The sequence below is a fragment of the Colossoma macropomum genome, unplaced genomic scaffold, assembly GCF_904425465.1.
Source record: "Colossoma macropomum unplaced genomic scaffold, Colossoma_macropomum, whole genome shotgun sequence".
NCBI classification, from domain to species: Eukaryota; Metazoa; Chordata; class Actinopteri; order Characiformes; family Serrasalmidae; genus Colossoma; species Colossoma macropomum.
This window is the reverse complement of record NW_023494802.1, coordinates 30,886,357-30,899,155: the sequence shown is the minus strand read 5'-3', so window position 1 is coordinate 30,899,155 and position 12,799 is coordinate 30,886,357. Positions and strand designations below refer to the sequence as shown.

Genomic DNA, 12,799 nt, shown 5'->3' with positions numbered 1-12,799 from the left:
ATGTTTTTACTGTGTTGAAATGCTAGTTTATATTGTGGAAGCTGTACATGATTTTTTGACATAAAGAAATGTGGAGACGTCGTGGAGAAATGTGAACCGTTTTCACAGCGGAAGATCTCATCCCCATTGCTCACTAGCAGCTCAACACAACAGTGCCACAACAGTGCCCTTGTTGAACTTATTTACAGGGGACAAATATTTTATTTGATCATTTTTATTAAAAACAATTTCAAATTCTACCAGAATGGCCACTGCAGAAAGCTGCTTACATGTATCGTGAATCGCTATTGATTCTCTTTACTGTGTGAACTGTGGATCTGGACCTGTACACTCCTGCTGTTCCACTGCATGGCTGACATAACTGATGCAGATCACTACTGTCTAAAAGTCATTATTCTATAGTATACAGTGTACTGTACATTATTATTCTATGATATCCAGTGTAACTTATAAACAAGATTATTTCGAGTATTTGGGAAACAACAAGAAGTTATTAATGGATATATTGTGATTGACCACTTATAGCTTTTTGTCTGTTATGTTATCTGCTTTGAGATCTGATGACCACTTTTGAAATATGAGGCATTGTGGATATTCATTTTATTATAACTTCATTCTTAATGTTCACATCTAACATTTCTTCCTTTTTTACAGTTTCTTATTCATTATTTAAAAGCTGTGAAGTAGAGAAGTAACATTACAGTGGATTCACTTGTAAAATCAAATGCAAGTGTTTGGTCAAAATTCCATATTTTGTTGATTTTCTAAGTGAAAATTTTCAAAGTGAACACATCCTCTACAGAGACCACACCTCTGCACATTGTGTTACAATATTACTGTTTATTTGCTGAATTAAACATATTGAAAAAAATAATAAAACAAAATGCAGACTGGGAAAAAGTTATTGTTTTTTTCCCTAAAACTTGCAGAAAATGTCATATTTAAGTGTGTTCCTTGCAGACAATGTGCCACTTAGAAAGTCAACAAAACATGTAATTTAACCAGGGGTGTTCCAACTTTCGCACATGACAGTGTCTGTAACCAAACTGGTTTATATTATTAAAATAGATAAGTTCTAAATGACGACAGTAGAGGTTTTAAAAAGCATCTGAATTGTGAAGCCAGGTGTGTTAGTTTGGGACTGGAACTCTACAGGGTGACAGATGACCAAGAGCAGCGCTGGACACACGTAGTGAACACAGTAACTAGTAAAACTGTAAGACAGGCTTACTCTTGCACTGAGAGACGCTGGTGGCTCCATCAAAGTCAGTGGTGGTGTTTCCAGGGCAGGAGATGCAGTAGTTCTGTTTTAATTCTGATTGGTAGGTGCCCACAGGACAGCGGATACAGCGGTGGACGGAGGTGTTGTAGTAATGTCCCGCCGCACAAGACACTGCAACAGTGAACACGGAACGTTCAATCACAACAGTCAGTTTTCATTAAAGCCGCAGTCAATCAGGAATTCCACAGTAATTCCAAAACTACAGTGTACAGTTTATGTGCATTATTATTGGATTACTGTTGTTACAGAATGGATTACCATCGTTCCCGCAGAGGTCATTCCTGAGTGAGACTATAAAGGAAATCACATTTACACAATATTGCCCTTAATTCAAATGTGGTTGCAGATGTCAGTCAAGACATGTTTGGTGTCTGAAGCTTTAGTCTTACACTTTACAGTTAGCAACTAGCACCATGTAAACTGCAGGTCTAAACCATCTCACACTTGCCTAAACAATTTTCCACCTACCCAGATGTAGTCCCGTCCAAATTTGCCCTTTTAGCTCAGAGCTGGAGCTACATTGCTAATGTTGCTAACACTAGAACTCAATAGTCACCCAAATAGCCCAAATTGTTTCTGTAAATATACATCCCCAAAACGTCTCTCAATCTGCCTCCAGATCTTCACTGAGGTTGTGCACACTTGGCGAAATGGTTTAGGACACAGTAAGACTTACTGTGAGCTGTAAAAATGAATAAAACTTCGCCGCTACAGGCAGCCACTTTAAACAACACCAGGGCTGATAGTCACACAGCAAGGCTGATCTTGGATCTAATTCCTCTGTATTTATGATGGTCAAGGTCAAAAATACTGATTCTAGATCAGCACTCCGACTCTTGAGGTGGTATTCAAGTACAGACTGTGATGTGAAGTGGCTGCCTGGAGTTTTGATCATTTTTCTATTAAACAGTAAAAAGTCAAACTGTGTTCTAAACCACAGCAACACGTCTGCATGGCCTTAATGAATACCTGGATGTGGTTTGTGCAGCTGAGAGAAGTTTGGGGGGTGTACTTTTACAGAAATGATTTGGGCTATTTGGGTGACTATTGACTTCTATTGTTTGTTAGCAGCACTAGCCTCACAGATCCAGTCCTAAACTAAAAAAAGCAAAATTATGACTCAGACTCTTGTCTTGACTGATTAACTACATCTGTAGAAGTTAGATTTTTTGCCTTTTCATAATGTCTAATAGACTTGCTTGTGTAGTTTCGGACACTGTATGACACACTGTTATCTATAAAAATATATATATTTTTTTTTACAGATAACAATCTATCGACCGTGTCAAAAAAAAATCAGACCATCACAATTATATATTAATTGGAATGGGAGGCTACAGGAACTCGATGGTGGTCACTTTTCATGTATACCCTGGTCACTTGTCATGCTGACAGAGTCATTAGGGTGGCTATAGTCATGTAATAAACCAAGTCAAGACTGACCCTTAACTTCACAGTCGTGGAAGGAGACGGCTCCCTCTTTCTTGGTGTCGAGTCCTCCTCCGCAGGGGAAGCAGAGGGTCCTGCCACCATCCGGCTGGTACGTGCCCCGAGGGCAGGGCTGGCACGGCTTAAAGCCATCACCCGAGTAATGACCAGGTGAACACTGACCTGGAATCAGACAACAGCACAAATCTGAACTAAAGCTTTAGCTTAAACACCACAGCTGTGAAAATGCCATCAATGTGAACGCAGCCAAATAATAACAATAGTAAGTATGATTTTGGCCAAAATACAATTCTTTGCCTATTTTCAAACATATAAAGTCCAAATCACACTACTGTATAAATATATCTAAGTCATATATGAATGGTACCAAAATAATCAAATTAGTCATTTTTGAAATTTTGCGAGTTGTTGAGTGGTTTTCTGAGGAAAATCTAATTAAATGCTTATTTCAAAAGACTTTCTTAAACTGATTATTTTCTTTGGTAAGATACGATAATCTAGATAATGGGGATGTGCGCAGGTACTTGAGGAGTCAGTTAACTGTTAGAGATGCCAGTATTCAAATACTGAAATCACTATTAAGGTTCTTGTTACATTACATCAGTAAAAGAGTGCTGTTAAGGACGTGACTAAGAAGACAGAGACAGCATGGCTAGGCTAACGTTTCTAGCTGATCTGAACAAGTCCAGAAACAATGAGTTGTTTACATGCACTCAATAATCCGATCATAACTGGACTTCTGTAGTTATCTGATTATTCAAATGGTCATGTAAACACCATACTCTAAAAATCTGTAGAAATCTGATTAAGAAATCCACTAAAGAGAGCTGGATTTTAGCTCAGTAATCAGATTTCTCAGTGCATGTAAACTCTTACTCTGATTTCTTTCGGATTTCTCAGTCTGCGTGTGTGTGGAACAGACTGCTGTACCGGAAAATAAGCGAGCAGCAAAACACTTTTGGAGTGACACTGAAACCAACTATGTTCTTGATGAAATGAAGGCTTTAAATATTCTTTATTTTCTAGATGATTTATGTTTGTATTTTCAGGTAAAGTGGTGCGATGTTTTTAAAAAAGCCGTGGCGAGTTTTATGTTACGTTTACGTCACGTCTTCTTCTGTGAGTTTATTAGCCGGTTGTAAAGCAGAAATCTGATTACTGCTTGACTCATGTAGACAAAATCAGATTTTCTGCAGTTAACGGATTATTAAGTGCATGTAAACACACTCAGTGAAAATATATTTTGGCACATCGTCCACTAAAGAGAAAATATCCTCATCAGCATCCAGCGTGAGCTCATTAGCTCATCTTAAGAGGCGGCGTCAATTACTAATCCAATCCAAACACCAACTGATTTCCCCTCAGCTGTCAATAATAAAACACATTCCTCTGTACAGCGCTATTAGACATTAAGTTTAAGTGTTTTTTATCTAGTGTGGCTCCTTCAGCTTTGCTGTTTTTTTGTTTTGACCATATTTAAAAAAAAAAAAAACAACCTTAAAGAATCAGCAAAGTTTGTGATGTGATCACTTTAGTAATCATCTTTAAGAGAAAGCCACTTGAGGTTTGTCCCCAGTTGGCCTCGTTTACCTGAGCAGGAAGTGATGTTGCGGGCGCCTGGTGGGCCGTGGCGATCTCCTCCAGGGCAAAGGTCACAGGCTAGCTGACCCTCACGCTCCTGGAAGGTTCCAGGAGGACACTGGACACAGCGCTCCATCTCACCATGATAATACGACCCGGGCAAACATCTGACTGAGAGGAGCAGGGGGACACAGTGAGACCACTACTAACTGAACAACACACTACTACTGATGTGACTGGATGTCGTGAAAAAACACTGCATCTCTGAAGTGATCGTTTCTTTACTGTTTCACACGTATTACTGTACTTGAAATATATGACATTATATGTTTTTTGTTACAGTGACATTAAAAATAACGTATAAAGTAACTAATAACTGAACTAAAATTAGTTTTTAAAAATTTTGTTAGCTTCTGATAAATGCATAAAATAATTCTGATACGATACTCCGGTGCTGCCACCACCAGGTTTCAAATAATTTATAGGGTGCTGTTAACTGATAAACATGAGCAAATTTTAGCTGTATGCAGAGCTTAGAAAACTGCATAGCATCAAAAATTAACTCATAATAAACTGAATAGCCAGAATGTCTCATATTTTCAAATAGGCAATCCTGTGACACAGGCGAAAACACGTATTTGTGTAAAAAATGTGTCCTGCAAAAAGTGTCCCGCAACGTAATAAAATCAGGCAAAGACATTATAAAAATTTGTTTTTGCCTTTAAAAATGCATAGAAAATCAGGTAAAGGTTCTCCCTATTACTGCAACTAGAGCTTATAATTCAAACACTGGTGCACAGATAACGAATTGAAGGATAGCAATGGTTGCTAAGCAGTGATTGGAGGACTGAGAAAATAAGGTGGAGCTTGGTGGAGAATTTGATTGGCCATAATACTAACATCTCAAAAAACAAACTTCATTATCCTAAAAATGCAGTTTAATAAATATTCTGTCCTCATTTGATTGGGTGAGCCTGTGATCAGTCTGCCCACCCAGGCCTATTTGTGGCATATCTTGAGCCCCACTCAGCCACACAGTGATGCTCTTACCACAGCGGCCGCTGTCCTTCTCTTTCCCCGGGCCGCAGTTTTCGTGTTTATCCGTGGCCCCTTTCTGAGCCACCTCATACTCCAGCCCCGCCACGCGGATCAGAAACCTCTCCTGATTAATGGACTTCTTCAGCGCTTTGATGGAGGACTTCATCTTCTGCTCCATCTGCTTCCTCACACAGCTCAGGTCACAGCTCCCTTCAGCAGGACACAGCAGGAGGGACAGTGTTTAGAATGAAAGTGGACAAATTCGCAAACACAACTGCATCACTGCTCACCTGCTGCAGACAATCTGACACAGTAACTTATGACTGTGAATCACCATCTAAAAGGACCCTCCCCTCTTTTTTAGGCTGTTATAGGAGGGGTTGGCACCAATTTAGCTGCATCAGCTTTGGAATATTATAATCAAATATGATTGATTGATTATGATTATACTTTAGTACTTCTCAACATGTTAAACTCAGCAAATAAAGAGAAATTGTGCACTAAAATTTGCAGTACAATACCATATTTAGGTTTGTAGAGGGTGTATTTACTTATTTTCACAACCTCGTCTCTCCAAAACGGTAACTTAACTGGAGAAGGAATAAGGATTCTTAACTGTGAACGGAACAAGATTTTGGGAGAATTTCTATTGGTCCAATCATAAAATTGTATCACATTGTAAAGGACATTTTCAAATTCTCAAGATATGCTCTGACAGGGACAACATACTACACTAAATAAATAAATATGCATAATGTAATTAAGAATTTATATAATAATATAAGATGCTTGCATTTTAGTCCAAATAAAATTCCTGTTCTAATTTCAAACTAATAAAAGAATAACAGGGACACAGTGTTAGTGATATATAGCACCACTCTTTAAGCACCAAAAACTACATTTATGTTAATAGTGCCCCCTTGTGGAGGATCTTCAGCCTGCTAAACGTGAGCAAGTGAGTTACAAGCCAGGTCTATGAGTTCATGGCTTCACAACCAAAAATATGTGGTGTATTTTTTTTATATTCCACTACTGGGAAATAAATTTGAAATAAAAACAGTTCTGAATCGTACCAAAATAATCTAGTCACACTGTTTTAATGACAAAAATATAAAGGATTCTGCAACAATAACTTTTTTATCAAACTGAATTCGTGATAAAATATCTCCTTTTCTACTTACAAACACAAATGCAGTGTGGATTAAAAGTTTAGAATCTGCACTTTCAACAGAATTTCTCCATTTGTTTTAATGAGCTATGATTAAGGGCTAATCATTATGAAACTGCATAGTGTTTTTGTTACTGTGATGAGCCTTAGGCTTCGCCTCTCAACCATCCTGCAGTGGAGTATCCCTAATTTTGACCTACAATGCACATTCACTAACTGTTCCTCCAGTGTCCATTCTGAGAGGGTGTGTTTAATGCTATGCTGTGGTCTCACCGGTAGTGTCCCCCGGTTTAACCTCTGCCTCCAGCTCCAGAGTGATGCGTGTAATCTCTTTATTTGACGGGTTACGCGTGCGCCGCCCTCTGGCCTTCTTGGAGGAGTCACACTTCAGGTTGACGAAGGTGACCTGACAGTTGTTGCACAGCTGACCACCTGTAGGCCACACAGTCAGGCATCATCAACACACTGAGAAACACACGTGCTAACAGAAAGGCAACAAACGATCCGCTAATTTGAGCTATTAAGCCATTAATAACCATGTAAATTTTTGAGCTGACAGTTGAAAGATGAATTTGATTAAAAAGTGATGTATTTTAAGTTAAGAACAATCTGATTCAACTCAGTACACTAAAACAAATGATTTGAGCTTCTTTAAGAAATAATATAATGCATTAAAAGTATTCCTATAAGACTGCCCTTAAAATTTATCAGGCAAAAAATGCAACCAGTCAAATTACTTTAGTAATGTTTATTTCCTCCATATAGGTTGTGAACACTGTCTGAGCCACTCTTGTGCCAAAAGGCACTGAAGTCTTCAGAGAATGACATATCAAACAGGGCTGTGTGATTCATTCAATTTTGATATTTAGTAACATTTTATCTGGATGGTCCACTGTAGATGCTTCGAAGATGCTCAGTCTATCTTTAACTAACATTCAACAAAATATCTATTAAGTGCAACTGAACTTAAAGTTGCGTGTGAAAGATTCTATTAAATCATTCCCTTATCCTAAACCTAACCTCAAGGTTAAACCTACACCTACTCCTCAACCTAATCTAATCCCTAATGCTGTTGATAATCAACTGAGTATCACAAGACAATATGTTAAGAATATAAGCATCTGTAGATCATCTATAGGGCACCATCCAAATCTATTTTAGACCATTTATCTATTTAATTTTACGAGGGCACAGTTGTGTAGGAATTCCAATCAATGCACTGAAAACATGAATGAATTGTTACACCATTAACTCATTAGGCCCTTGTAAACAGTTAACCCGTTAAACTCTGAGAAGCACTTCAACGTTCAGTGTATGCAAACGTTTGAACACTCCGGTCAAATTACATCATCTACAGAGAACACAGTTAAATATGGTATTTTTCTGCATGTGTTAGTGCACAAGTTCTATTTATTTGCTGAGTTGAACATGTAAAAAAATAAAACGATAAAAAATAAAAAGTGCTGTAACTTTTTCACAGGCCAAAGTTTATGTTTTATTCCCCCCCTCCAAAATGTAAAATTCAGCAAATAAACAGTAGTTGTGTATTAAAATGTAGAGAGCACTGTACTTTGACCAAGGGGTGCCAAAACTTTTGCACACAACTCTGCATATTAGTCATGTACATAAAACGTACTGTATGATTAACAGAAGTTACTGAATAGTACTTACTGGATAAGTTAAGTCAAGTTATCTAAATTATAAAAACCTTTTCATTCACTGTAACAGGCTGGAAATAAACCGCTATCAGTACAAGGGCTGCAAGAGATCATGTTGTGATTGTATCACTATACGGTTATTTCAACAGGTGTTACAATATAAAATGAAAGGTGACATGACACAGTTAAACTTTTTAGTTAACTCAATCTCTTTTATTTTGACTAAAGTTGTAAACAGTTATTAAAACTACAATGTCCTCTTAATTCAACCATGTTCAGTATGTTTGTAGGCCCCAGTTTGTGAACTGTGACCTCTTACCTGGTCCAATCTGCCTGCCTCCGTCCTCTGCTCGTCCCCTGAGTTTGGGGTGCAGGTGGCACTTGGCGTTTTTGATTCGGAACGAGGCTGTTTGCTTCACTGGAGGAGCCAGAGTCTCTACAGACAAACAAACACAGCATTAGCTTCCTCTTTTACAAACAAAGCCCATTCATCAAATACATTTAAAAGGGGTGCAACAAAAGTTTAGACACCAAAAATTTCAGCCAAAAATTTAATCAATTTAATAAATAATTTGAATGAAAATGAAAATGAGAAATTAAAGATTAAAAATGCTGTTTCATTCATTCAAACAGTTGGAACAGTAGAAGATCAACAGAGACCTCGGTTTCACTCTGTCTGTGACTTGCATTCTTTTTAGCATTAACTGATTTACAGGTGAAGTGTGTAAGATTTAGGAGGGTCTATTAGCATAAATGGAATATAGTTTATAAAAACCATGTTTTCATCAGTGTATAATCACCTGTAACTACGAATCACTGTGTTTTCGTTAGCTTAGAAGGAGCCCTTCATATCTACACAGGGAGCGGGTCCTCCTCCAACAGAGGCCGCCATGTTTCTACAGCACAACAGACAAACCAAACACTGCTCTAGAGAACATCTTTCCTGTTTTTACATTGAAGCGGAAGCTTGAATTTGGTGCCGCTGTAGCACCAGCTGGAAGATGCAGACAGAGGAAGAATCAGTGGTTGCTGCTGGTGCTGGTTAACCACTTTGTGTTGTGAAAAGTTTGAGAACCCACATTTTGACAAATGAAGAATCATATTTATTATTTAGAACAAGAAAAAGCTCTGGAGGGTGAATCCTCATCGTCAAAGAAGTGAAAACTCAGCAGCCACCACAGGTATTACTACACGCTTGGAAAGCGAGGGGTGAGCTGGTTGCAATCTGCAACCTCACCAGTAGACGACACTGAATCTTACACACAGCACCTTTAAAGAAATTCTACTCTTAAGACACTTGCACGCTCACAGCACCCCCTGGTGGAAAAACCTCAGACTGCTGGACAGTGAACATCATCAGCATTATAACGTTAAAAAGCATGAAAAACGTGGCAAACTACATATTAAAATGCTTTCTTTAAGTTTTCACGTTTGGCTCAGTGTGTCCTGAATTCCAGTTTTGGTTTCAGTGAAGGGTTTTCAATTCAGCGCATCACTAATAATAAACTAATAATAATGACCAATCACGTTACATTTGGGGTGGACGATCCGGCAAAAAATGTTACATTGCTATACTTTTGTAAAGAATACAGTCATATGCAAAAGTTTGGGTGCTCCTGGTCAAATAAAACTTTGCAGAAAAATGCCATATTTCAGTGCTATATTTGTCCTCTACACAGAACTCACTTAAATATGTCATTTTAGGGCACAATTTCCTGTTTATTTGCTGAGTTGAACATACTGGAAAAAAATAAAACATAAAATATAAATGTGCCATAACGCAAAGGCTGCATTTTGTGTCTTATTTTTGTCTTTTTTTTTAACTATTATTAGTTTTCTGAGTATTGCAAACATGATGGAACAAACATGGCTGAAAAAAGGTCCATTTACCAGCTGTTCTTAAGAAGAATTTCATCTTAAAACCCACTTACTCACTTTTCACGAAGATTCTGACATTCACCAGTGTTTTCTTATTTGGGATTTGTTCTTAGGTAAGAACAGAATCTAAACACACTCAAGAACACAAAGGTGAGAACAGTTCTACAGTTTAAGAACATGTCATGAATCTGACGCAGACTTTTTCTTAGGACCTTCTCAGGAACACATTTATGAAAAAACATAGGAAGATACTGGTGAATGAGGCCCATTGAGAACAATGATTTTTATTCTTATTGAGTGCATTGAAGAGGAAGAAAGGTAATGCTTATAATGAGTACAGATTTGTCCAGGTCAGTTTAACCCTTGTGTGGTGTTGATGTGTTTGTTACTCAGTGGTCTGGTGGACCCACCACATTATTGTTTTTTTTTAAATCAATACAGTCATAACAATTTATGTAACAATACCATGTTTAAAATATCACGAGTGGCCAGCGTAGGGTTCTCCTTTAGCAGCTGTAGCCAATCAGCAGCCTGTCTATGTTGTCCACCCTCACACACACACACACACACACCCACACATATACAAACACACACACAGACACACACACACTAACAGCAGACCATGTAGGAGCAGAACAGAGTGAAGGACACAGCACCTTCACACTTCCATTCCCCAACACCATGTGTAATGTAAATGTGTGGGGGGTGAACAGTGTGAAGACACTGTTCACTGTTTGGTAAACACTGAAAATGGGTCCTACAGACCTGAACACCACACAAGGGTCAACTGGAGAACATGATGAGTGTGTTGTTCAGCTGATACCTATGCAGCCTTGGCTGTTGCTGGAGTTAGCTTTGCTTTGGCCTTTGCCTCGTAGTACAGGAACTCCACAGCTAACAGAGTAACTGCTGTCAGACTCTGCAGAAAGAGCACAGTGTGCGTAATGAGTACAAGCACATTATATCCTGTTAAACAAACTCAAATGATTATAATATCAGAATACTGACAATAAACTTTTTCTGTTATACAGTAATAAATCAAAATTGACTGTACTATAGCGTAGTCATATAACTTCAGAGTGTATAAACACAGAAAACGCAAGCTTATTAGAGCTGAGTTAAATAGGAATTCCACTGAATGCTCAAAATGTGTACATAAGTCAATTCCTTATGATGAAAACAAAGTCATTCACAGTGGTTTGATTCTAGAGTAACTTACAGAATCCAAATTGTTCTCAGTGGTGGTGGTAGGAACCAAGCGTCTGAAGAGTTTAATGCCACTAAAAGCTCCTCACAGAAGTCTCACAGAAGACACATGTAGGTTTACTGGTCATTTCAGATAGTAAATAAAATGGTTATATTCGTGTTGCAGATATTGCGACCCCCGGGTTCCTTTCACCACCACTGTAAAGAAATCTGAGACAGTAAGTTTCTCTACAATGAAACCGTTTCACATCAAACTACTCTGAATGACACGGTTTACTGCTCAACAATGGAATTATGCCGGAATTTTTAAAAATTGGTGGTATTCCCCTTTAAGATAAGCAGATGCCTTAAATCACTGGAGACTGGCGTGGGGCTCATAGTTTCAGAAAGGTGTTTCTGCAGTGTGTACCTGCCAGGTAGTGCGCTTTAGACGCACAGGTGAGGGAGCAGCCCGTCTTGCTGCAGGACAGCGTGGCTTTAGGAGCCACCAGACTGGACGCACACTTCACCACCTCTGTGACCACAGAAAACGCACTTAGACACTTTAGACAGCAATGATTTCATATTAATCAACAAAACACACTTCAGTACAAAGTATTAATCAGTAAGGAGCACACTTCAATATAAACAGACAGACAGGCAAAGGCCTTTAGAACAGATCAGCAACTATGAAGGGTCAGTCCTGCAGACAGAGGAGAAAACATCACACTTTCATTCTCCTTCTCGTTTCTGGAAGCAGTCTGTCAAAATATGGGCTTAACATTTCAAAATAATGACTTATTCTCTCAAAACGTTGACTTAGTATCTTAAAATGACTTATTTTCTCTAAATAATGACCAATTTATCTAAATGTTGACTTAGTATCTTAAATTAATGACTTATTTTCTCTAAATAATGACTAATTTATCTAAATGTTGACATAGTATCTTAAATTAATGACTGATTTTCTCTAAATAATGACTAATTTATCTAAATGTTGACTTAGTATCTTAAATTAATGACTTATTTTCTCTATATAATGACTAATTTATCGAAATGTTGACATAGTATCTTAAATTAATGACTGATTTTCTCTAAATAATGACCAATTTATCTAAATGTTGACTTAGTATCTTAAATTAATGACTTATTTTCTCTAAATAATGACTAATTTATCGAAATGTTGACATAGTATCTTAAATTAATGACTGATTTTCTCTAAATAATGACTAATTTATCTAAATGTTGACTTAGTATCTTAAATTAATGACTTATTTTCTCTATATAATGACTAATTTATCTAAATGTTGACTTAGTATCTTAAATTAATGACTGATTTTCTCTAAATAATGACTAATTTATCTAAATGTTGACTTAGTATCTTAAATTAATGACTTATTTTCTTTAAATAATGACTTTTTTCTCACTATGTTGACTTCATATCTCAAAATAATGACTTTTTTTCTCACAATGTAGACTTAGTATCTCAAAATAATGACCTATATATTCTAATGATTGACTTAGTATGTCAAAATAATGACTTATTCTCTCAAAATGTAG

General features: G+C 37.4%; 1 protein-coding gene across 1 annotated transcript in view; it reads right to left on the bottom strand.

The window, feature by feature from the left end:
• scube3 (signal peptide, CUB domain, EGF-like 3) overlaps positions 1–12,799 on the bottom strand; it is a 145,312-nt gene that overhangs the window by 5,709 nt on the left and 126,804 nt on the right. The window contains exons 12-19 of the mRNA XM_036592098.1: positions 11,670–11,774; positions 10,878–10,973; positions 8,496–8,612; positions 6,792–6,950; positions 5,363–5,560; positions 4,322–4,483; positions 2,726–2,893; positions 1,232–1,393 (exon numbers count right to left, since the gene is read on the bottom strand). Of these exons, the coding sequence (XP_036447991.1) occupies positions 1,232–1,393; positions 2,726–2,893; positions 4,322–4,483; positions 5,363–5,560; positions 6,792–6,950; positions 8,496–8,612; positions 10,878–10,973; positions 11,670–11,774 (1,167 nt within the window). The remainder of the gene's footprint in view (positions 1–1,231; positions 1,394–2,725; positions 2,894–4,321; positions 4,484–5,362; positions 5,561–6,791; positions 6,951–8,495; positions 8,613–10,877; positions 10,974–11,669; positions 11,775–12,799) is intronic.